The following is a 27535-nucleotide window of genomic DNA, read 5'->3' on the forward strand; positions in this document are numbered from 1 at the left end:
GTGTTTGTTTTTTGCTATTGGAAATCGATTAGTCCAAAGTCGACTTAGTGCAACCTATTCGTTTGACTTCTAGTATCAAAGAATGACTGAATGACTAATTTTCGTGAGTGTTTTGTTATTTAAAAAATAAAACTAAAGAATTGCAAAATAATAATATAGAAAAAAAGAAGAAAAATTAATTCCACAACAAGGAATTAAAGAAAATAACAAAATCAATGAAATCGATTTTACGAGAAGAACGCGTTTAATTTTGCCCGAAAAAAACAGAGAATAAGAATTGTGGTGCGGTTGCGGGTTGTGTTTTTTTATTTGCCAAAAATTTTTTCAAAGATAAATAAATAACGATAAGAAACGCAAAGAAAATAACAAGACAAAATGAAGAAACAATTTACAAAAATTAAAATAGCAGCTGAAAATCTATCAAGGTAAATGTTGCTGTCGTTATGTTGCTCCATGTCCGGAGACAACAACAAGGTGTTGTAAATTTGCTTGTTGTTCGCACAAAAAACAAAATTGAGCAAAACACGACAAGAAAAAAACTTGAAAGTGTGATGATGATTATATGGCATTTAAGTGTTTCAAAAGTGGTTAAGGAGACACAAAGAGGAGTGGCATGAGAGGAGCAGCATCATCGTCGTCGACAGACTTGCAATTTTTTCGCTTCAGTAGATAAAACCCCTAAATACGACATTAACAGCAACAACAACAACAACGAGGCCTGCTGTAAAATTCCCCCAAAAATTTATATCTTTAAAATAGCATAGCCTCAATGTTGTTTGTGGTGGAATGTTGTGTGTGTTTGTTGTCGTTGTTGTCATCGTCTGGCTTATAATTGAGCGCCACTGCAGAACACAACAACAAGTACACCACCACCCCATTCCAATGGTGTGGCTGGCTGGCTGACTGCTTGGCTAGCGATAAGGGCGTTTTTATATTAGGCCTTTGTCCTTTTGCCAAGTCTTTTATTTGCATATCTTCCTTCTCTGCTGTCCCCCTTGACCATAGGCCTTAAAAAGGGTGGTGCTGCCTGCTGATGATGCGCCATGTTGCGCTTTGTCTCGTTCCACTTTTTTTTTACTTCAAATGTTATGTCATTGTTGTGATTATATTTTCCATTTGTGTGTACAAATTTTCGTCTTGAGTAATTCTAATGGCGATTTTTAACCACCTACCCACCCTCTTCTTCTTTTCTTACAGATCAAATAAACCGGATCGTAAAGATTGTGAATTGGAATTGATAGAAAAACAAGTGGACAAATATCGTGATGTACTCGATAAAATGGTTAAGAAATTACCAGCCGGTTCGGCCGATATACAAGATCGCGATAAACGTATTAAAAAACAAAGTCATTATAAAATTGGTCAAGCCCTTGAGGAGTCATCAAAAGAATTATCCACAGATATGCCACTGCATCATGTTCTGCTAAATAGCGGTGAGTTGTGATTGGTGACTGGTGGCTACCAGCTACCTAAACAAAAATAGCATAAGAAAAGATAAACTCTTTCTTTTTTGGACACCAAAAAGAAATAAAACAAAAAATAAATAATGACCACATATCCAGCCATCCATCTAAACCTCGCACACACACACATCTATACGCACCTTTCTACAACACATATCCCCTATATTATACACTATCACCACTATCAACATCATCATCGTCATATATACATATATTTCTACCTATAAATATATAATAATGTGTGGAGTAGAGAAAAACCAAAAAAGAAAGATAAGAGCCACCAAAACCAACAAGAAGTAAAAAGAAACACATTCAAGCAACCGGCCAAGCAATCAAGAAACCAACACACAAATCAACCAACAAACTTCTTTTCTATTAAATCAGCTAGCGGCTATGGCAATGTTGAGTCAGAATTCTTTTGTTATGATTATTATTATGGCAAATCGAACTGATTACAAATAAGAGGGGTAGTATGATAATAATTTGTCATTTTGCTTACTTCGCAAAGATAATGTGTACTATTTTTTATTTTAAGCTATCGAATTGCTGTGGAATTATCATCATTGAATAATGCCGTCAATTGGCTGATAGATCCCATGTGTTCATAGCGAATAAACACAATAGAATATAATTTTTTTTCAAATGCGATTGAGGCATGAATCCAGATAACAAATTGACGAAGAAGATTATTGATGAGAATAAAATTCTATTTCGTTTTATCCATATTTGTCTCCTTTTTCGTATATCGGTATACCGAACTCGTAGTATTTTGGGAGTTCATTAAAAATTCTCAAAAAAAAAAAAAAAAAAAAAAAAAAAAAAATAATAATAATAATCCCCAAAGACACTCGCATTGATTGGTCTTAAAAACATTCTTTTAAAAATCCTCACCTTGAGAATCGGCATAAATGGGCCTTTAAAATTATATTCTTTAAAAAATCGAAGCCTTGACATTCCTTTGAAAAATTATTCTTAAAAATCCAAAAAATATTCTTTAAAAAATCCAAGCCTTTGAAAAAAAGTATTCTTTAAAAAATCTACGCCTTTCTAAATAAGTATTCTTTGAAGAATTCACGCCTTAAAAAACGTAATTTCGAAAAACAACGTTCTTTAAAAAATCCACGGTCTTTAAAAAACATGTTTGATAGGCCTTTGAAAAAATATTCTTTGAAGAATTCACGCCTTGATAGGCCTTTGAAAAAATATTCTTTGAAGAATTCATGCCTTGATAGACCTTTGAAAAAATATTCTTTATAAATCCACATCTTGATAGGCTATTGAAAAAAATATTCTTTATAAATTCACGCCTTGATAGGTCTTTGAAAAAGTATTTTTTAAAAAAATCCACGCCTTGATAGGCCTCTGGAAAAAGTCCACGTTTTTATAGACCTTTGAAAAAATGTATGACTTATAGGCTCTTGGAAGAAATATCTTTAAAAAATCCAAGTCCAGCCTGTCTTTTGATTAACATTCATTAAAAAATCCACTTTTAAATAGGCGTTCGAAAAATATTCTTTAAAAATGATGCGATTAATAGAGACCTTTGACAAATATTGTTCAAATAATCCAGACCTTGACAGGTTTTGAAAAAAAAATATTTGAAAACCAGTAAGGAAAGTAGTAAAGTCGGACGGGGCCGACTATATGATACCCTTCACCACTATGGGTATATTAAACAGGACTATAACATAAAAATGGATGAAAAAAATGTGATATTTATCTAAATGTGAATCTACCTAGATCTATCCATAAAGTATGTCAATCGACTTCAAACAAATATAAATAGGTCATCCGTTGGGCTATGTCTGCACTTCTAGAAAATGCAACTACGTAATTCTATGCTCAATTTTGTAAGTTGTGCAAAATTTGATGTCAATCTGACTAACATGAGGAGTTTGATGCCCAATTTACTTGAAATCGGGCGAAAATATATATGGAAGCTCTATCCAAATATAGAGCGATTTCAAACAAACTTTTCACAGGTTAGGTTATACTAATTTTATAACGTTTTGTTCCTATTGGTTCCTTAGTACGACAATTACTTAAAATCAATCTATAATAAAAGAGAGCTATATCTAAATCTGGACCGATTTTCACGAAACTTGGCCGACATCATTCTAGGCTCAATTAAGTACGTTATGCCAAATTTCGTGCAAATCGAAGGATATATAGGGACTTTGGTGCACCATTTACATGAAATCGGACGAAACTATATATGGGAGCTATATCTAAATCTTGACCTATTTTCACGAAACTTGGCAGACATCATTCTGGACTCAATTCAGTACGTTATGCCATAGTTCGTGCAAATCGAAGGATATTTAGCGACTTTGGTGGACCATTTACATCAAATCGGACGAAACTATATATGGGAGCTATATCTAAATCTTGACCGATTTTCTCCAAACTTGGCAGACATCACTCTAGGCTTAATTCAGTACGTTATGCCAAATTTCGTGCAAATCAAAAGATATATAGGGACTTTGGGCACCATTTACATGAAATCGGACGAAACTATATATGGGAGATATATCTAAATCTGGACCGATTTTCACGAAACTTGGCAGACATCACTCTAGGCTTAATTCAGCACGTTATACCAAATTTCGTGCAAATCAAAAGATATATAGGGACTTTGGGGCACCATTTACATGAAATCGGACGAAACTATATATGGGTGCTATATCTAAATCTGGACCGATTTTCACGAAATTTGGCAGACATCATTCTAGACCTAAATGATTAGGCTGTACTAAATTTCGTGCAAATCGAAATATATATGGGGACTTTGGGGCACCATTTACATGAAATCGGACGAAACTATATATGGGAGCTATATCTAAATTTGGACCGATTTTCTCCAAACTTGGCATACATCACTCTAGGCTTAATTTAGCACGTTATACCAAATTTCGTGCAAATCAAAAGTTATATAGGGACTTTGGGGCACCAATTACATGAAATCGGACGAAACTATATATGGGAGCTATATCTAAATCTGGACCAATTTTCACGAAACTTGGCAGACATCATTCTAGACCTAAATGATTAGGCTGTACCAAATTTCGTGCAAATCGAAAGGTATATAGGGACCGTTTACATTAAATCGGTTAAATATATATATGGGAGCTATATCTAAATCTGAACCGATTTTTCCCAATTTCAATAGGGTTCGTCCTTGGGCCGAATAAGTGACCTATGCCAAATTTCATCCAATTCGGATCATAAATGCGACCTGTACTTTGAAAAATCAGCTTTTTATATATTCCATCGATCCACCTTTTTGTGTAGTCGACATTAAACGGAATCTTCCGATTTTCGGTATTTTAAGGATTTTAGACAGGTTCCTTAAGGCACACACAAATCTGACACAGCAGATTTATTTGGAATTGGGAAAAATGGGTTCAAATTTAGATATAGCTCCCTTATATATTTTCGTCCGATTTAAGGTAAATAATGCGCCAAAGTCCCTAAATATCTTTCGATTTGCACGAAATTTGGCATAAAGTACTGAATTTATAGAGCTAATCATAATGTGTTTTCACGAAACTTGGCAAACATCACTCTAGGCTTAATTCAGCACGTTATACCAAATTTCGTGCAAATCAAAAGATATATAGGGACTTTGGGGCACCATTTACATGAAATCGGACGAAACTATATATGGGTGCTATATCTAAATCTGGACCGATTTTCACGAAACTTGGCAGACATCATTCTAGACTTAAATGATTAGGCTGTACCAAATTTCGTGCAAATCGAAAGATATATAGATTTAGATATAGCACCATTTATAAAATTTTATCCTATATATAAGCTAGTAAATGGTGCGATTTTCTCCAAACTTGGCATACATCACTCTAGGCTTAATTTAGCACGTTATACCAAATTTCGTGCAAATCAAAAGTTATATAGGGACTTTGGGCCAAGTTTCGTGAAAATTGGTCCAGATTTAGATATAGCTCCCATATATAGTTTCGTCCGATTTCATGTAATTGGTGCCCCAAAGTCCCTAAATATCTTTCGATTTGCACGAAATTTGGCATAAAGTACTGAATTAAGTCCAACATAATGTGTGTTAGGTTTCGTGGAAATCGGTTCAGATTTTGATATAGCTCCCATATATATTTTCGTCCGGTTTAATGTAAATGGTGCGCCAAAGTCCCTAAATATCTTTCGATTTGCACGAAATTTGGTATAGCGCACTGAATTAAGTCTAGAATAAAATAATGTATTGAAAATCTTTACAGATAATTTTCCCCAAACATTGTTACCTTTCCTCGTAATTAAAAGAAATATATGAATAATTTATTTAAAAGTCCAGTCATATTATAGTAAAAAAATACACACTGCTTCGTTGTTGTTTTTTTATTGTTGGTTTTACAAAAAAGGGTTTATCGGTTTGCGTGCTAACTGACCATATTTGCATTGAGTTTTTTGCTGTTGTTGTTGCTGTAATTCTCTTGGTCACTAAACTTGGCGAATAATGGCGCGTTGGCGGCACGTTAATATCAAAACATAGTTACGCTTAAATATCCTCACCTCCAATGTATCGGCGAAGTAGTCTCGAGTGTCCAATAAAAGCCGTAATGGGGGAGGAGGTTTATGATAATGTTTCACTTTTCCACAGTTCTTTTTTAATGGTGGCGATTTTTCCAAAGCCTATTTTCTTCGACAACCCACCATTTTCGGGAGGCCACACAGTAAATGACAAAACAAGAAGAGACAAGCTGACGCTGAAATGAATAGTTGGTTTTTTACCTCAACTAGGCCTCAACACTTGGTCAACGCTGACAATTTGACCTTGTTCAACGATATTCGTTTGGTCCGGTTATGGCATGCGGTTTGGGTGGGAGGTGGAGGTGTGTGCATTTGCTTTGAACATGTTTTGCAGTGAGGTGTAAATAATTAATAAGGTAACGAGCGGATTGAAAAACAAAAACAATATTCCGTGATTTATTGTAATACAAATCGGAAGATAGACGGAAAACATATTGACCGATTGCCTTATAAAATTTGTGTTTGGTTGTACTTGAAATGCCATTGTTGTTTTTGTTGTTAACGAGCGTTTTTTTTGGAACTTTGCCTTTTTTAATTTTCCTTTACAAATAAACGCTCTCGTGTTAATTGAGTTGTTAGGGAATTGTGATGATGGCTGACGCTGACCAAACACCATCGTAATGTTTGCCGCGATAAGCTTTTCACACACACACAAACAAACATACTTACAAATCATAACCGATTTTGATGGTCTTTTGGTTACTTTGGCTTCACACCTAGTTTTTTTTTCTGTTTCAGTCTGTTTTGAATCTCTTTTCTTGGTTCAAACTATTAATAGTTTTTTTTTTCTTGTTGTGCGGATTAATGATAATTGGGTATTGTTTTTGGCCAGCCGCCACTGTCTTACATTTTGACCTATTATGTCAACAATGACAATGAATATTCGTATTTGTTTTTGGATTATAGTCTGTCTGGTCTATGGTATGGTCGGTCATATTTACATTGTATAACCCTGTGAGGAGTGGTAGATATTTGAATAAGAATAACAGCTTTCCGTTGTGTGACAAATGTCTATTATGGAATACACCGCTGTGTTTTTTTGCAAACAAAATTTTTTTGTAAATTGTTTTTTGTTATAAGTGAAAGTAAACATGAAACCCTAAGGTCAATGGGATTTGAAGACCACGCCGAAGGGGGCTGGAGGGGATCAAGAAAATATTCATATCATTACTTAATTAACATAGAGTGTTAGATAAATATTTTCTTTTTGTGAGATTTTAAGGGTAGAGGAAATACTTTAACCTCAAGGAGTAATTTTTAAATGTTTTTCAAAAAACTTCAGTAAGCCTTGGGTTATGTACCCTCTATTACAAGATGAGGTATAAAATAAAGTTGTAATTCCGTTGGCAAAACCTCGAAATATACTTCGGAGACTACATAAAGTATAAATATTTTTGATTAGAATAAAGTTGTATGCCGATATAGTTATGTCCGTTCATCTGTCCGACTGTTGAAATCATGATAGAGCTCTAAATAATTATTTTGAGAATTTGGGTTCTCATTGCATAGAAAATCTCGTAGATTTTTAAGGAGACATTTTTCTATAGAAACAAAATTTTCCATAGAAAAAAAAAAATCCGGAGACCTTCTGCTCCAAGTTTTTATATAGAAAAAAATTCGTGAGACCTCCGGTCCAAGTTTTTTCTATAGCTGTGACATCCCTAAAGAATAATTCTTTCCAATGTTCATAAATATTTTTTCAAAGACCAAACAAAGCCAGGATTTTTTAAATAAAATTTTCTGAAAGCCCAAAAATTTAGATATTTTATTTCAAAGACACATCAAAGCATCTATTTTTTAAATATTTTTGGAACCATATCAAGCATTTTTTTAAGAATATTTTTTCGAAGGACTATCGAGGCGTGGATTTTACCAAAGCTTAGATTTTTTAAAGAATGTCTTTTTAATTCAACAAATAAGGGTGGATTAAAAAAAATGTTTTTTGAATGGTCGAACAAGGCGCGGATTTGTTAAATAATATTTTTCCAAGTCAACAAATAGGCGTGGATTTTTTAAAGAATAATTTTTTTCGAAAGCCTATCAAGACGTGGATTGTTTAAAGAATATTTTTTCGAAGGCCTAACAAGGCGTTGATTTTTTAACGAATATTTTTTCGAAGGCCTATCAAGGCGTGGAAAAAATATGGATTTTTAGAGAATATTTTTTTAAAGGCCTATCAAGGCGTGGATTTTTTAAAGAATATTTTTTTCGAAGGCCTATCGAGATGTGGATTTTTTAAAGAATATTTCTTTCGATGGCCTAACAAGGCGTGGATTTTTTTAAGAATATTTTTTTCAAAGTCCGCAGTGCCGGGATTTTTTTTATAAAATTATTTTCGAAGGCCATGCTATGTCTGGAGAATATTATGTTCAAAAAAATTACATTTTTTTTTAAATAATCGAGAATATAAAAGAATATTTTCCCAAACAAATCGTGAATTTTTTTAACCATATTTTTTCAAGGCCCAATATGTCATTGATTTAAATAATATTTTATTAAGGCCTATCAAAACCTTTTGAAAAGACCAGCAATACCTGAATTTTTTAGACTAATTTTTTGAAGGCCCAGCAATACCAGGATTTTTGTTAGAATATTTTTTTAGAAAATCATATTTGAAGAAACCTAGATTTCAGTTAGAATATTGATTTCGTAGACCCAGCAATGTCTTAATTTTTTTTTAGAAAATTTTTGTCGAAGTTCCAACGCCAGGATTTTTCTTTAGACATTTTTTGAAGTTCTAAGGCCTATATACTTGCTAACATATTTCGCAGACCCAGCAAGGCCTGGATTTTTTAGGAAATTTATTTAGAACATTTTCGAAGGTCTCAGGCCTAGATTTTTTAGCACTTTTTAAGGTCTCGCAGGGTTTTTTAGAAAATTATTTTCGAAGGTCCTGAAAGGTCTGAATTTATTCAGAAAATTATTTTCAAAGAACCAAGGCCTATATTTTTGTTTGAAATTTTTTGGAAGGCCCATGAAGTTGTGGGTTTTGTTTAAAAAATTATTATCTAAATTTCAAGGACTAGAGTTTTGTGAGAATATATTTTTCGAAAGTCCAGCAAGGTCTGATTTTTTTACAATCCCTTCAATGTGTGAATTTTATAAAGTATAATTTTTTTGAAGGCGTGAATTTCTTAAATAATATTTTTCTTAGGCCTTTTATAAGCGTGGCCCTCTGTTAGTAGAATTGACCTCATCACTTACTAACTTAGCTGGCTTGTGTTAGTTCCATAAGCCGAGCTTAGAAAAGATTTCCAAGCGCGTCGGTCTTTTGCGCAGTTTTTCCAATTGGAAAGACAATTTTTGGCAATGTTGTGACCTCATCACCTCTGTTGGTAAAAGCCCTCTGATGAATTCCAACGTTGATAAAAACTCATTGATGAAGTTCTTTGTTGGTAGAAGCTTTTGATGATTTTCTCTATTGAAAGGAAGCCTTGTTGACGTCTTCTTTTATAAGGTGCCTTGTTAATATAAGCCCCCTTTGATAAGATCCACTCTAGGTAAAAACCTTCTGATGAGGTTCTCTGTTGATAGAAAACTTTTGATGAGATCGCCTTTTAAAAGCTCTTTGATGAGATCTCCTGTTAATAGCTTTCATAAGTCTTCTATTATAGCTTAATTTAGTCTTTTGTAGATATAAATCCTTTGATATGTCATTCTGTAGTTCTATAGAGGTTTTATATAATATATAATCTTATTTATTGTTACGTTATATGCATAACTCCAGGAGATAAAATCCCCTTCCATAAACGTGGATTTTTAACAAAATACGTGGTGACTTGTTTGAAAATAATTTTTCAATACTACTGATTTTTCAATACCCTTCCATAAGCGTGGACTTTCTAGAAATAGTTTTCAATACTCTTCCAGAAGCGTTGATTATTTGACAAATTCATTCTAATAACCTTCCTTAATGTAAATTTTTTAAAAATATATAGATTAAAAAAATATTTCCCTTTCATAATCGTCGATTTTTTGGAATACCCTCGTCACAACTCATTCATCTTAAGGCGGTGTATTGTAAAGACATATTTTTTATAGAAATTATCTGAATGTGTATGTTTTAAAAATAATTTTCTGTTTATTATTATATTCCATACTTTTGGCCTTATCATAGGACAAGGTTATTTCACATAAATAGCTACAATTCTGCGGTTTGTTTTTTTCTTTATTTTTATTTTGCATTCGAGCGAAACAAATGTCATTGTTTCTTTCATTAATTGAGCTGGGAACTTTGAGCAGCAGCAGGAAGAAGTGCCTGATAGAAGGCTGGTGCATGAATATTCTCTTGTGCAGATTAAAATAAATTAATCGCAATTAAATAATATTAAATAAAAAGTTGTGTACTAGTAGTTGTTGTTTTATTAGATAAGCAATAAATGCAATGATATGAAATGGGAACTATTAGAAGAAGCGACATTATGCTTAGATGAATAGAAACGAATTTTTATTAAAATGTGAAAGGGTTTTTTTGAAGGGATGTTTCAAAATGTTTTCTATAGTTTATACTGAATACTTCAGAGACTATTCCGAACTTAATGAGCTGGGAGCTTACAATTTTAGGCATATTTCTGGGATATCCTGTGTTTTACTATTTGATATGAGGAATATTTCTTTTTTTTATTAGGAGGCCCTTTTCCATCGTATAACGAACTTCAATGTGTGATCTTTATCTATAAGTGAACCGACTAACACACATTTAAACGAAACTTACTAAAGATTAATTTATATTAACTTCAGCAGATCGGTCAATGTTTGGGTCTTTCTTTAGTGCACATTTTACATTAAATCGGAAGAAAATATATATGGGAGCTATATCTAAATCTGAACCGATTTTGACGAAACTTAGCACACATCATTCGTGACATAATTCAGTACGATATGCCAAATTTCATGCAAATCGAACCATATATAGGGACATTGGTACACCATTTACCTAAAATCGGACGAAAATATATGAAGGAGCTATATTTAAATCTGAACCGATTTTTACGAAACTTAACACATATCATTCTAGACTTAATTCAGTACGTTATGCTAAATTTCGTGCAAATCGAACGATTTACTTTAAATCGGACGAAAATATATATGGGAGCTATATCTAAATCTGAACCGATTTTGACGAAACTTAACACACATCATTCCAGACTCAATTCAGCACCCTATGCTAAATTTAGTGCAAATCGAATGATATATAGGGACATTGGTACCCCATTTACCTTAAATCTGAACCGATTTTCACGAGACTTAACACACATCATTCTATGCTTAACTCAGTACGTAATGCCAAATTGTGTGCAAATCAAACGATATAAGGGGACTTCGGTGCACCATTTACATTAAATCGGACGAAAATATATATGGGAGCTATATCTAAATATGCACCGATTTTCACGAAACTTAGGACACATCATTCTAGACTCAATTCAGTACTTTGTGCCAAATTTCGGGAAAATCCAACCATATATAGGGACATTGGTATACCATTCACCTTAAATCAGATCTATATCTAAATCTGAACCGATTTTCACAAAACTAGACACAAATTATCCTAGACTTAATTGAGTATGCTATGCCAAATTTCGTGCAAATCTGAAGATATATATGAAAATTTGGTGCACTATTTACCAAATTTCGCGCAAATCGGGACACTAGTACACCATTTACCTTAAATCGGACGAAAATATATATGGGAGCTATATCCAAATCTAATCCGATTTTTTATAGTTTCAATAGGGTTAGTACTTGGGACAAATAAATGAGCTGTGCCAAATTTGGATCCAACTCGGATCATAAATGCGACCTGTACTTTGTTTACAATTTAACCTGGACATGCATAAATCGACTTAGAAAGTGATTCTATGCATATTCTCAAAAGGAACCATGGGCCTATCTCGTTTCCTTTTGCCTGTTACAAACATATGCACAAAGACATAACAACCCTGTACCACAGTGTGGTGAATAGTATAAAAACGTTTTGAAATTTGAGTATTTCAATATTTTTTTACAACAATTGTGTAATTTTAAAAAAGTCCAATGTCACCTTTTAATAAAAATACTGAAGAAAACCAAAGTGTCCATCACTCACACTGTCACTGATCTTTTTGGTATTTTAATATACATTTCCTGTCATAATGACAGATGGTTTGGTTGATTGTTTTGCCTTACTCCTCTCCGTCTCCACCTCTACATATTCCTATTCCCCAAACATCACCCCATCAACATCATCTTATTTTCTCCAAACATTTTCTCCATTTATTTTTTTCAACTTAAATTTTTTAATTTATCTTCAACTTATTTTCTCTGTATATTTTTTTTCTTTCTTGGCTTTTCTGCCACCTCTCCTATGCCTGCGGACTCGCAAATTGCAATTGTGAATGAATGAAATGTGGAACCATCATCCATCCATCCGCCATCCTCTCATGCAGGCGATCTTGAAAAGTCATTGGCTGAATGCATTGTCGACAGCGAATTGGAGACAGAATGTAAAGTGGTGCGGCGTCTGAAATTAATTTTAGACAAGGAAATACAAGAGATCTCAACAATGAAACGTAACGTGTCACGTACATTGCAAGAATATGCTTCGTTAACCAGAAGCTATGAGGTAAGTAGTTGAAAAAAAAGATGAACCAAAAAAATATTGTGATTTATTTTTTTACTATTAAATTTCATTAATAATTATGTATGTATGTATGTGGGGAATGGCATTATTAACGAAAGTAGAGATAAATAATGGAGATAATTTTTTGGTTTGTTAAATAATGGGGTTAGGAAATTGTATTCTACAAAATGAGGTGATCGGATTTTACAAGAAAAAAATCACATAAAAATTTTCTGGAGTTTTAGAATGATAGTCAGAGACCTTCTGTAAAATGTTTTTCTATTGTTCTATATTGAGACCATTTTGGTGAACCATTTTGGGTTTCAATAAGAAGAACTATAGAATACACTTCGGAGTTTTTTTTTTAACTATTTTAATAGATCTACTAAGCTAAAAAGGCGATCATTTGTTAAGAATTTAACAAAGGCAATTCAAAATTTCTCAGTTCTGGATTTTTTCAAAATTATTTTTGGGGGCTTTTTCGAGCTCAATATACGACGTTTTTTAAGAATATTTCAATGGCTCCACAGAACTTTATCGCTGTTGATCATCTATGAATATTTCGAGAGCTTTACAGCGCTTCTTAATAGGTATCGACTTTTAAAGAATATCACAAAGGTTGTAGGTTCTAGGCGATGGTTTTTAAATAATATTTTAAGGGCTACAGAAAGCTCAATAGGCGAGTTTTTTTAAAGAACATTTTAAGGGCTCTAGAAAACTCAATAGACATGTTGTTTTAGATCATATTTCAAGGAATCTAGGAATCTCGATAGGAAAGCTTAATAGGAGTGGTTTTTAAGAATATTTCAAGGCCTCCAGAAAGCTTAATATATCATGTCAAGTGCTACAGAAAGCTCAATAGGCGTTGTTTTTTAAAGAACATTTCAAGTTCTCCAGAAAGCTCAATAGGCTCAATGGTTTTCTCAAAAAAACATTTCACTGGCTCCAGAAAGCTTAATAGGCGTGATTTTCTTAAAAAAGACATTTCACGGTCTCCAGAAAACTTAATACGCGTGATTTTATTAAAAAAAACATTTCAAGGGCTACAGAAAGCTCAATAGGCGTGGTTTTCTTAAAGAACATTTTAAGGGCTGCAGAAAGCTCAATAGGCGTGGTTTTCTTAAAGAACATTTCAAAGACTACAGAAAGCTCAATAGGCGTGGTTTTCTGAAAAAACATTTCAAGGGCTACAGAAAGCTTAATAGGCGTGGTTTTTTTAAAGAACATTTCAAGGGCTACAGAAAGCTCAATAGGTGTGTTTTTAAGAATATTTCAAGGGCTACAGAAAGCCCAATAGGCGTGGTTTTTTTTAAAGAACATTTCAAGGGCTACAGAAAGCTCAATAGGTGTGTTTTTTATGGCGTGTTTTTAAGAATATTTCAAGGGCTACAGAAAGCTCAATAGGCGTGGTTTTTTTAAAGAACATTTCAAGGGCTACAGAAAGCTCAATAGGTGTGTTTTTTATGGCGTGTTTTTAAGGATATTTCCAGGGCCACAGAAAGCTCAATAGGCGTGGTTTTTTTTTAAAGAACATTTCAAGGGCTACAGAAAGCTCAATAGGTGTGTTTTTTTATGGCGTGTTTTTAAGAATATTTCAAGGGCTACAGAAAGCTCAATAGGCGTGGTTGGCTTTAAAGATAGTTTCAAAGGCTCCAGATAGCTCTATAGGCGTGTTTTTTAAAGATAGTTTCAAAGGCTCCAGAAAGCTCTATAGGCGTGGTTTTTAAGACCATTTCGAGGGCTCCAGAAAGCCTAATAGCGAGGTTTTTTAAGGAACATTTTAAAGGGCTCCATAAAGCTCAATTGGCGAGATTTTTTAAAGAACTTTTCAAGAGTTCTAGAAAGCTCAATATGCGTGCTTTTTTATGAACATTTCTAGGGTTTCATGAAGCTCAATTGACGAGGTTTTTTTAAAGAACTTTTCAAGATCTCTAGAAAGCTCAATAGGAGTAGGTTTTTAAAGAATATTTCAAGGGCTCCAGAATGGTCAATAGGCGTGGGTTTTTAAAGAACATTTTAAGGGCTTTAGAAAGCTCAATAGGCGTGGGCTTCTAAAAAAGCTTTTAAGGGCTTTCGAAAGCTCAATAGAACATTTCAATATTTTAGGGGTTCTGCAGAGATCTACATACCTAGAAATATTTAAAAGATATCCTGAGCTTTATAACATCTGAATATTTCAGAGACTATCCTAACCTTAGAAAACTTTTATTTTTAAGTATTATTTTAGAGACTATATCGAGCTTTATCAGCAAAATTTTTTCAGGAATTTATCAGAGACTATGAAAAAATATTTCCACTTTTCAAAGGGAAAACTGTCATTTTCTGGGTACACTTTCCTGACTGCCTAGACCTTAAAGAGCTTCTCTACAAGATCTCTACATACTTATTGATCAGGACTTCTTCGTATGTCTGCCTTCAGCTATTCTTTACAGATTCAATCTTCAGCCCTCATCAATATAAATAGACTCACTGCCCTGGTCAGTATGGACTCACTGTCCTGAACAGCTCCAAGAAGACTTTTGTTGTTCTATAGACATCCCTGGGATTCTATATATATAGACTCATTGTCTTAATTAGTTCGAAGAAGATATTTTACTCTTCTATAGACCGAGAAGACCTTCTGATCTTCTATCGAAAAATGTCTTTGAAACAAGAAGACCTTCTTGCCATTATCCGCTAAAATGTTTAAGGAAATATATATTGCTTTGTTATTCTCCAAACCTTATCAATATCGTTTTCAATAACTTTTTAATTGCATTTCGTTTCTTTTCTGCAATGTATGTATAGAGGGCGGAGGGTTCTCCCTCTCACATATAGTCATTCCCCATAATTTATATACGAGCAAGCGTTCGTTTCGTTATCACTTTATTTGGTGTTCGTTATTGTTGTTATTATATACAAGTTGAGAAATTTGAACGCATGTGAATTGGAGAAGTAGACCCCTCCCCCCTTCAAATTCCTCCCCTCTTCAAACCACCATCGTTTTTGCAATGTGTAACAAAAAATAAATTCTAATAGTATTTTATGACAATATCACGTTTATGAATTTATTTAAGCTAAAAAATAATGAAAGAAAGAAGCAAACAACGCGGACCAAGGGAAGGTGAGAGATTTCGAAATTAAATGACACATTCTTAAAGACGACAACGGCGACAACAGCAACAACAAACAAGATAATTCAATTAAATAACAACCAAGCACACCACAACAACAACAATGATAATAACAATAACAATTGAAGAAAATGCAACAATGGCTGTTATTTGTGAATTGTTTATTTTGTCAAAGACCGACCGACCAAGGCATATCTTCATAGCAGTAGCTCCATGCATAGAGAAGCAAACATAAATTTTAATATAAATGTTTTTATATCTCTGAAAACAAAACTGATAAGCCAAATTTAAAGAAAAATCAAACAAAACAATTCAAGATTGAGGGTTGATTGGCCCCCAACCATTATATTTATTTGGAAAAATATAACAAATCAAATATTTACACAATCGATATGGAGGCAATTACAGTATTACACTCAGAGAAAAAAGTCAGAGAATTTGTAATAGATCCGATATATTTCTTTCTTAAGCTCATTTCTCTTTCGAGATGAGCTACATATTCGAAATTGCAATGAAAAGAAAAGTCAGAGAGATACTACATTCCAAACCTTATTCCTGTTGGCATATTGGGCAATGTGACTTAGAAATGTCTTTAGGTTAGGTTGAAAATGTCGTTACTTAATAAGTTGTATTTTTGCGAAGTTGGCATTAGTTTACCTAAGGTTTCTGGTATTCTACAATGAGATCTTCCATACATTTTCTTCAGGGCGAAAAAGAAGACCACGTAGAATAAGACCCTCTCAAGAACCCTTCTTAAAACCCTTCTCATTATCTACAAGACTCCACTATTTTTTGCTGACCCTTGATAAACTATTCTCTTCAGCTCGACTTTAGAACAGGGTGTGGCGATAGATTAAAATGCGCTCTTTCTCACGAATGCTCATGGCGAGAATTCGATTGTTTTAAATATATAGCGAATGATTAAATTACAATGAATGAACAAGCACTTGCAACTCTCTCGTGAATGTTCGCATTGTACGAAAAATTCACGAACGATAAAATGTCGCTGCAAGCGTCGTCGATTCCCGAGCATTCGTTAATGAACAGCATTCATTTGAAAAAACTAAAAAAACTGTAGTTCGCGAATGCTCGCGAGCGCTGTTAAAAATAACACAAACAAAAATACCATAAAAATGTAAACACTCGCGAGCATTCTCGAATGTACGTTTTCATTCGTTAACGAATGTCCGAGAGAATTTCAACTACAAAACGAAATAAACGATCGTTGTTGTGTGCTCTCATTCGTTTGTTATGTGTGAGCGAATATTCGTTTGGCGAATGCTCATTAGGTAAATAATTTATAGCGATAAATTCATTCGTAAAATGAGCCCAAACGAAAATAGGATATTTTGTATCATTCGACAGCGAATTTTTGCGCACCCTGATTTAGAGACTCAGTATCCACCTCAATCTCAATGACCTTTCAGCTCCTCTACATATACTCACAGGCCAGCCTCACTCCAGCTCGTCTCTATAAACATAGACTCACTGGCCGGCAAATCTGGCTGGTCTTTCAAATTGGAAGAGCTGCACACCAGACCGACGCGCCTGAAAATCTTTTTTATGGAACAAATATTCTGTCACAAGCCAGCTAAGTAAAGTAAATACTGAGCCATTTTTAAGAATATCTTCATGGCTCTATAGGAGTGAAATTTTAAAGAATATTTTAAAGACTATAGGCGTGAATTTTTTAAAGAATATTTTAAGGGCTTCACAGAGCTCTATTGGTGTAGATTTTTTGGGTTTTTAATGAATATTTTAAGGGTTCTTCAGAGCTCTGATTTTCTTCTGATTTTCTGAGACTATCCTGAGTTGTATGTGCTGAAATATTTTAGAATTATTTCGGATATTAACTAGACATTTATAAGATGAGTTTTTCAGGAATATATCCAAAACTATTCTCAGCTTTATAAGGTGAGTTTTTAAAAGAAATATTTTAGAGGCTATCCTGCGCTTTATATGCTTAATTCTTTCAGAAATATTTCTGTAACTATACTGAGGTTTATAACCTCATATTTCCTAATATTTCTTCTATAAAGATAACCTTTTCGCTTTCATATGAAATTCTTCCCTTGCTTTCGAAGGTTGACATTTTCTTTTATAATTCGGAATTAACTTTTGGCTATTCTATGAAAAAATTTATTTTATAAGGATAACCCTGATCTATGGGTAATATATTACGAGATTTTTAAAGTATGGGATTGGAATGATGGGACTACAACTCGCTCATCTATAGCCATCCATGCTGGCTTCAGTTAGTCTATAGAAGTTAACTCACTGGCCATCTAGACTGGCTTCAGCTCATCTATAGAAATAAATTCACTTATCAGCCTGGTTGGCTCCAGCTCGTCTAAAGAAATAGACCCACAGGCCAACCTAACTAGCTTCAGTTTGTCTGTAGACGAGCCTGCCTGACTTGCTTCAGTTCGTCTATAAAAATAGAATCACTGGCCAGCCTGGCGGGCTTCAGGCCGTCTAAAGCAGGGATGCACGCCCTTGCACTCTAGCGGTCAGCTCAACTCACACGGATTCTTACGCTCATTTATTTAGTCGTCGTTGAGGCTTCAACGAGTAAACATGTCCATGGTGGTGTGCATCATTTTGCGGCTAAGCTTAAGCGGCCCAAACACGTCAAACATGTACGTTTCATCGGTGTGAAGCTTCTAGACCACAAAAGAATCAACAAAACTTCATTTCGAATTTGGTTTTTAAAGATTGAAGATGGACAGCGATAGTGATGACGTAGAAAGACCGAACTTTGTTATTTAATTAAATTCTTTTAATTTCATTCACACGATGGAAGGCACATGTTTGACGTGTGTGGACTGCTTTAGCTTTGTGTACTAGTCTCACAAATACATTTACAAATTGGCATCCTCTCACCGTGTACATCACTGGTCTAAAGAACTGGCTTTAGCTTGTCTATAGAAATAGACTCACTAGGCAGCCAGGCTGAATCAGCCCGTCAAAATAAATAGACGTACTGGCTAGCCATGCCGGATTCAGGTTGTCTAAAGTAATAAACTCAAAGGTCAGGCCGGCTTCAAGTCGTCTATAGAAATAGACTCACAGTCTAGCCTGATTGGGTTCTCTTGCCTATATAAATAGCCAAGGTGAAGATTCAGCTCCTCTGTAGAAATAGACACACTGGTCAGCAAGACTGGCATCGGCTTATATTGAAAACTAGAAGGAGAACCTTTAAAAAGTCCCACCACGACCCTTTCCCAACATTATGTCAAAGTATCTGATGTATCTGAGCTGTTGACACAATATTTGACATGAAATTGACAAGCAAACAATACATGTCTCACATTCTTTCCTTCACCCTAACTCTCCCCCTACTTCTATAACACAATTACATTGTGTAATAAATATATTGAATACCCAATATATGTGTCATAATAAATATATTTTTTTAGTTTTCATTTAACAAAATTATGGACATTCCATAGATATGATAAGAATGATAAGGAGTCCAACAACAACAATTTCAACTACACAAAACATAAATATTCAAGACGACCTTACTGGGCATACAAATACTCTAACAAAACTATCGATGGATACAAGAATATATTACAAATTCAATTTAAATGGGCAGAACTTTTTAATTGATAGCAGCAATGAATCGATCGAATGGATGGTTGTTATCGTTGTCGCCGCCTATGACGCGAAAATAGTTAAAATGCTTTGTTTTTTCTTCGATGTCAATTAAATCGCATTCACGCAATACAACTAGCACGTGAAACTTCTAATTAAAAAAATTTCATTTGTTTTTGATTTGATATTCTTCATATTTCCATAATCGAGAAAAAACACACACACACATTCGCTTTGCGCGATGACTGGCAGGCAGATAAACCCCAAAAACAATTTTTTAATTTCCTGTTTATGTATTAGAGTTGCAGTTAAGATAGACCACCTGTGTAGTTATCGTTAGTTGAGACAGAGAGGGAGATAAGTAAATATTTTGAATATTGCAATGGAAATTCAAATTGTGTACGGAAGATAAGGAAATCTTCTACTTAGAAGAGACCTTCTTAAGGGATTGTCTCTTAGGGAGTTATGGTAGATGAATCGAAGAAATAATAGTGGGGACCAGTAGGTCCTGAATCCATGAAAGTTCTTATTTTTAGATATTCAGGTCATCCCTTCTTCAGAGACTTTAGGATTACAAACGATTTGTCTATATGGTGCTATGCCATGCTAAAATGGCTCCAGGAGACCCTGTAAATGTGAATGGAACCTTCAAACTACCTAAAATGCTTTGAAACATTTTTTATGGGACCTATGTCAAAATATCGATACTTATTGAACATTTGGTAAATAGATGTCTCCCAACCTCTCAAATCCACATTGGACCATTAAAGTGCCTAAAATGAGGCTGGGCCACCATTATATGGCTATTTCAGTAGAAGGGCATTAACATTTAATCTCTTAATTATTTACCCAATTCATGAACCCGAAATACCAAATTGCAGTTATTGGGTTAAGAAAGTGCGACTCGACTCTTCAAATTATCAAAACATAGGCCTGTATATATAATTTTTTGCGAAAAAGTTATTTGCTCTCCAAGAATTCGGAATGCCAATTACAGTTACATCTGTTGGAAAATGCACCAACGATCATTAACATATCTAAATTGGCGCGGGACATTGACCTCTATTGAAATGCTGACAATCTATGAAGCAATGATCTGTATAAATGAGTTGAACTAAAGCCAGGCTGGACCTACAGTCTATTTTTATAGACCTGCCGAAGCTATCCAGGCTGTCGCGAGAATCTATTTCTGTATGCGAGCTGAAGTTAGCCAGATTGGTCCTAGAGTATATTTGTATAGAATACCCAAAGCCAGGAAGGTTTGCCCGAGAGTCTATTTTTATAGACGAGCTGAAGTCAGCCAGGCTAGCAACTGAGTCTATTTCTATAGAGGTGCTGGAGCCAGAAGTCTATTTCAATTGACGAGCTAAAATCAGCCAGGCTGGACGAGCTGAAAGTAGCTAGGCTGGCCCGAGAGTCTACTCCTATAGGCGAGCTGAAGCCAGCCATGCTGGTCACTGAGTCTATATCCATAGACGAGCTGAAGCCAGTGAGTCTATTTCCATAGACGAGCTAAAATCAGTCAGGCTGATCCGAGGGCCTGTTTCTATAGGCGAGCTGATGCCAGCCAGGCTGTCGCGAGGGTATATTTCCCGAGTGTGTATTTTCATAGATATGCTGAGACCAGCCAGTCTGGTCTGTTTCCATAGACAAGTTGAAGCCAACATGGCTGACCCGAAAGTCTGTTTCTTTAGACGAGCGGAAGGCAACCAGGCTGGGTCGAGGGTATATTTCTGTAGACGAGTTGAAGCCAGCAAGACTGGTCCAACAATATATTTCTATAGGCGAGCTGATGCCAGCCAGGCTGTCTATTTCCCGAGTGAGTATTTTCATAGATAAGCTGAGACCAGCCAGTCTGGTCTGTTTCCATAGACGAGTTGAAGCCAACCTGGCTGACCCGAAAGTCTATTACTTTAGACGTGCGGAAGGCAGCCAGGCGGGGTCGAGGGTATATTTCTGTAGATGAGTTGAAGCTAGCAAGACTGGTCCAAGAATATATTTCTATAGGCGAACTGAAGCCAGCCTGGCTGGCCAGAGAGTCTATTTATATAAACAACCTGAAAACAACCATGCTGGCCAGTGAACCTACCTGCATAGCTGAGCTGAAGCATCTGTAAAGACGGCCAGAAGCCAGCCAGCCAATTTGGTCAGAGAGTCTAACTGTATAGACGGCCTAAAGCTAGCAAGGATGGCCAGATCACTATGGGCAAGCTTGGCAAATGATTATTTTTTATCGAAGAGCTGAAGCCAGGATATTTCTATAGACGCGTTGAAATCAGCCATACTATCCATTTAGTCTATTTGTATAGACAAGCTGTAGCCAACCGGGATGATGTGAGATGACAGTGAGTCTATTTATCCTGATTAATTTTTTTATGATGGTCTCCTTGTGTATTTATTTAGACTGGCTGTCCAATGAATCTTTTTTCCCTATTTTCGGTACACGAAGAATACGAAGAATATTCTGTACTATAGAACAATATAGTAAAGGATATTAAAATTATGGGTCCCGAACTACCATATAAGATAATATCCATGACTTTTTTATAAATATTTGTAGGGTTCTAATTTACTAGTAGATGCCCTCCTGACTTTCAATATGAAAAATGTCAAATATTCTATTTAACTATAATTTTTATTAGAGGAGGACCGACCCCATTGTATCGTATAAGGTCTGATAAATAAGTAGGCTCCTAAATCACATATAAGATAATCTGCCTTATAATATGATTTCCAGATCTTTAAAGGAAATTTGTTTAGTTTTTTTGGGCTTCTAGCAATCACCTCCCTGTTTCCGATATTAAACAACTATCGATTTTTAGCAGCTTCTCTGTTCCAATTCTTCTTTATGGCATCTTGTATCCATATTGAGACCCCACCAACCACCACCATTGATGATTAAGTTTTAGAATGTCTTTGAAAGTTTGACACAATAGTGTTATACAAAAATAACAACAACACTTACTTTCAATTGTTTTTTCGTAGTTGTTGTTGTAGTGTGGTGGTGGTGTTTGTTGCCTATGACTCAAGAGAGCTATTGGTTGATTTATTAGGTCATACTCACACTTTGCACACAAAATCACATAAACTACAAACTGGCAGACAGACAGACAAACCCTCATATACAAAACAATTGATTGTCTAACAACAGCAAAACAATAACACAATCATCAATAAATGATAACCCAAAAAAAGAAAGGAAGAAATCATTTCAATTTCTCTCCCACAATCAAATTATTGATTTACAATTTAACACTCTTCTCTTCCTCTGCTTTCCAGGCTGCCAAACGTTTGGATGAACCTCAGGCGAAAATCAACAACATCAAAGATCAACAGGAACAAGTTGAGGTGAAATTGGAAAAGGAACGCGATATGTGGGCGGCACAAATGTTCGAACTAATTGCCAAAGAAGATGTTATAGTCCATTGTATACGCGACTATGTACTGAACCAAAGAAACTATCATGAACGTGCCCTGCAACGAGTGAATAGCTCGTTGGCCAATATTCAGGATATCATCGAGTCAACGGTTAAATCACGATTTGGTACCTCACTCACCGAACACTTGGCTTCGACAAATCGTGAAATATCCTATATCATTGAGTTGTGTGTATGCTGCCTCGTCGAGAATGGCCTGCACGAAGAGGGTCTGCTGCGAGTCGGCTGTGCCAGTACAAAACTGCGTCGCATGAAACACGCCCTCGAGGCGCAACATGTCAAGACTCCCCTTTCGGTGGATTATCAAGATCCACATGTTATTGGTTCTATTCTCAAATTATATTTACGTGAATTACCCGAACCACTGTTGACCTATAAATATTATGATGATTTCATAAAAACCGTGGAACGTCATTCAGAACAGGACCGTAAGGCAGCCATTAAGAACACACTGGAGAAGCTGCCCAAAGCCAATTATGATAATTTACGTTATCTAACGAAATTCCTATGGTTGGTCACACAAAATGTCGAGTACAATAAAATGAGTTCGCACAATTTAGCCATTGTAATGTCACCGAATATGCTATGGCCTCGTCGTGATGAAAACAATCCTGATGATTATATGGGCCAGGTGAATAGTTCATCGGCGGTGAATATTATCATTGATTTAATGATAAATCATTGGGATTATTTCTTTGAGGGTGATGTCGATTTCTTTGTTACCCTCCAGCGGGGTAAACTGTATATGGAAGATAAAAGTAAATCGAATTCTTCGAATGAGAATTTGGATCGTCATGATAATGGTGAGTAGAGTGGTGTAGATTGATTTAAATTATAATTTTTAATAAGCTTTTCATTTTGCTTTTGGTTAAGGTTATTTTTGGCATATGTTTTAATGCCTGACTCACTCTACTATCTACTTCCTCTTCCCACTCATCCCTTGCTGTTGTCTGTCCGCTTGGAACGCTTTAAGTATTTTTTTAAAAAAATATATTTTGTTCTGTTGCTTTTTTTGGTTTTATTCTTGTATAAGTTATGTATATATTTCTTTTAAAGTATTATTTTGTTAAATATCTTTTGCATTATATTTATTTTATTATAACCTCTTATTTTTATTTTTATGTTTTGAAAATGTAAACCCTAACCCGAAACCCCCATTTTGATAAAATACAGAATTAACATGACAATATTAACAGAAGTCTTCTTAATTTCTTTATAAACGAAATAGCCCCAGGAATGAAGATAAAAATTCTTCATAAATAAGGCATAAAAACCGAATTCTACAGAAATATTCAGAAGTCTTAAAAATCCTTTCAAAATAGGAGAAATAGACTCAAGAGAAATATACTTCAGTCGTCAATAGAAAAAGGCTCAGATGTCTGCCTGGCTGCCTTCAGCCCGACTATAGAAATATACTAAATGACCAGCCTGACTGGCTTCAGCTCGTTTATAGAAATATAATCTCTCTTCTATAGAAATAGACTCAGAGACAGGCCTGACTGACTTAAGATCGACTATAGAAATAGACTCTCGGGCCAGCTTGGTAGACTCAGTGGCCAGCTTGGTTGGCTTTAGCTCTTCTATAGAAATAGATTCAGGAGCCAGCTCGTCTATAAAAATAGACTCAGAAGCCAGTTAGGCTGGTTTCAGCTCGTCTATAGAAATAGACTCAGTAGCCAGCCTGGCTGGCTTCAACTCCTCTATTGAAATAGACTCTCGAGCCAGTCAGGCTGACTTCAGCTCGTCTATAAAAATAGACTCTCGAGCCAGCCAGGCTGGTTTCACCTCGTCTATAAAAATAGACTATCGGGCCAGTCTGGCTGGCTTCAGCTCGTCTGCAGAAATAGACTCAGTGGGTAGCCTGGCTGGCTTCTGCTAGTGTAGAGAAATAGACTAACTGTCCAGCCTGACTGGCTTCAGCTCAGTTATGGAAATAGACTCTCGGGTCAGACTGGCTGGGGCTTCATCTCGTCTATAGAAATTGACTCAGAGGTCAGTCAGGCTGGCTTCAGCTCGTCTTATAAATAGACTCAGAGGCCAGATAGTCTGGCTTCAGTTAGAAATAGACTCATAGACCAGCCTTAGCTCGTCTATAGAAAAAGGCTCAGTGGCCAGCCCGCCTGACTTCAGCTCGTTTATCGAAAAAGCCTCAGGTGTCAGCCAGGCTGGCTTCAGCTCGTCTATAGAAAATAGACTTAGAGGCCAGCTAGGCTGGCTTCAACTCGTCTATATAAATATACTCAGAGGCCAGCTAGGCTGGCTTCAGCTAGTCAAGAGAAATGAACTCAGAGGCCAGTTTGGCTGGCTTCAGCTCGTATATACAAATATACTCTCAGTGGCTGGCTTCAGCTTGCCTATAGAAGTCGACTCAGAGGCCAGCCTTTCCCATCTATGGAAGTAGACTAAGTGGCCAGACTGACGAACTTTAGTAAGTCTAATGAAATAGATTCAGTTATCAGCCTGGCTAACTTCATCTCGTCAGGAGAAATATACTTAGTGGCCAGACTTGTTGACTTCAGCTCGTTAAGAGAAATATACACTCGAGCCAGCTGGCTTGAACTCATCTGTAGAAATAGACTCTTGGGTCAGCCTGGCTGGCTTCAGGCAATAAGCTCAGTGGCAACTGGTAAAGACTTACTAGCCAGTCTGATGACTCAGTGTCCTGCTTCCAATTTCTTTATATATATATTAACTTCAGGAAATTAATGTAGGACCGCCTGTTTTTCAGATCGTCTTCCTAGTTCGTCCATGAAAGCCTCTTGACTTGGCTTTAGTTGTATTTGTATGGGTTGGCGGCTTTAAGGTCGTGGTGTTTAACATAGACCCCTCCTTTTTACTCACTGACCTTTCAGATCGCCTTAATAAAATAGCCAAGCTTTCTGTTATTCAGGTAGTCGATATGGACTGATTTTCGCTTTGTCCATATAGATAAACAAGCTTGTCTTGCTCGTCTACATTTTATCACTAGTGAGCCAAACCATTTATTTCGACAACATCGACTCATTGCACTGTTCAGTTTATTCCCACCTCGGCTTCGCTAAGTCCAAGGTCTTTCAAAGGGTTTATGATCGTATAGAATATTCCATTTTCTATTGCCGGTCTAAAAAGACTTCAAGGTTTTCGTCATTATTCTTTCAGCTTGTTTCATAAAATTTCTTAGTTTCAGAATTTGTGAATTCCAGGCAATAGAATACTCCATTTTCTATTGCTGGTCTAAAAAGACTTCAAGGTTTTCGTCATTATTCTTTCAGCGTGTTTCATAAAAGTTCTTAGATTCAGAATTTTTGAATTCCAGATCGTCTATAAAAAATTAGTTTTAATAGAATTCTTAAGAAGGTCTTTCTTTTCGTATTGTATTAAGACTCCATGTTATTCAATCTCGAAACGTACCTTTATGTATAAATGCTTTAAATCGAACGCTATGGTACGATACGAAGACAAAAACCCTGTGCACCATCACCACCAATGAAACTGCAAAATCTAATGGTTAGTACAGATCCCAATGGTACTGGTAATGAAACCAACAAAAACAATGGAGAATTGCAACAACAAAATAATCACCAAAGAGCTAAGGAATTATTCCCTGCCAATATGCCGGATAGCGGTAGTGGTGGTGGTAATCAACAAAATAATATTTCACCCAATAACAATAATGGTCATACTACAACAACTGAGAAACCTGAGATTCCTCCATTACCCAAACAACTACTCCAACAGCAACAACAACAACCACAAGATAATGCAACAACAAATGCAAATAACACGGGACCACCACCGCCATTATCTGCCAAACCAGTACCCATGACACGTACCCAATTCTTTGGTTTAGATACATTGCCATCTCCCACAGCTGATCGCAAGAGCACCGACAGCGTCAGTTCGATGACATTCAAACCTGATCTCCCACAAAAGCCAAAAATACCCAAACGGCCCATGGTCTTGGGTCTGACATCGGTTAACACAACAACGACATCGACAACAGGAACATCTAATCGGGGAAGCGATGATGAATCCAACACCACGACAACACAAATAAATAATGCCACAACAAATGGTTCATTCCGAGGCAATAAAACAGCCGAACAATTGGTGCAGGAACATTGTGATAATGTAACAGCTTTACAGGCAAATATCGGTAGTAGTAATACCTCCATACCGTCAGCCATATTAAAGGAGGCCAATCATAATAATCATAATCATTCGGCAACGCATGATGCTGTCAATGCCAATCAGCTACCGCCACCACCATCTGTAGTCAATAAATTGACCACATTTAGTTATACCACACCCTCGACCCTTCATACCACCACAACAACAACAGCATCCCAAAATGCCGCAACGAATTCCAATCATTCGATGGGGGATAATCAAAAATCGGTGCTGGAGACAACGCGTTTAACGCCCACCACACCCGTATCACCCAACATGATTATGACTCCAAAAAGACCAACAGTGCCTGCACCACCACCGCCTGTTATTGTTAAGAAACCTGTAGAATAAGAAGTGTTTTTTCATTTCAGTTGTTTTTTATAGGTTAGAATTTGTGATTTTTTTAAATTGTGTTTTTTCTGTTTATCCATTTGTGTGTGTGTGCGAGTCAGACTGTGCGTGTGTAGATGTTTCTTTTGTGCGTTTACCTCAAAAGAAATTTGAATTTTAAAAGTCCTTGTTTTAGAAAGAAAAAGAGGCTGGATTTTCTTATTTGAAAGAGGGGGAGGAGAAAAGAAATGTAAAGTAAGGTTATGAAAGAATTTTTAACTA

The 27535-nt window shown here is 35.7% G+C and overlaps 1 protein-coding gene across 1 annotated transcript; it reads left to right on the top strand.

Moving 5' to 3' along the window:
* Positions 1-336: 336 nt before the first annotated feature.
* Positions 337-27289, top strand: LOC133328888 (rho GTPase-activating protein 92B). The gene is given in 5 exon segments (XM_061537401.1): positions 337-425; positions 1198-1433; positions 12452-12627; positions 22617-23577; positions 26136-27289. Coding segments are annotated over 5 exon segments (2562 nt in total). The 5' UTR covers positions 337-375; the 3' UTR covers positions 27275-27289.
* The last annotated feature ends 246 nt before the right edge of the window (positions 27290-27535 follow it).

This window comes from Musca vetustissima, unplaced genomic scaffold, assembly GCF_032173495.1.
Source record: "Musca vetustissima isolate MV318-11 ecotype Yass unplaced genomic scaffold, APGP_CSIRO_Mvet_v1 utg38424, whole genome shotgun sequence".
Taxonomy (NCBI): Eukaryota; Metazoa; Arthropoda; class Insecta; order Diptera; family Muscidae; genus Musca; species Musca vetustissima.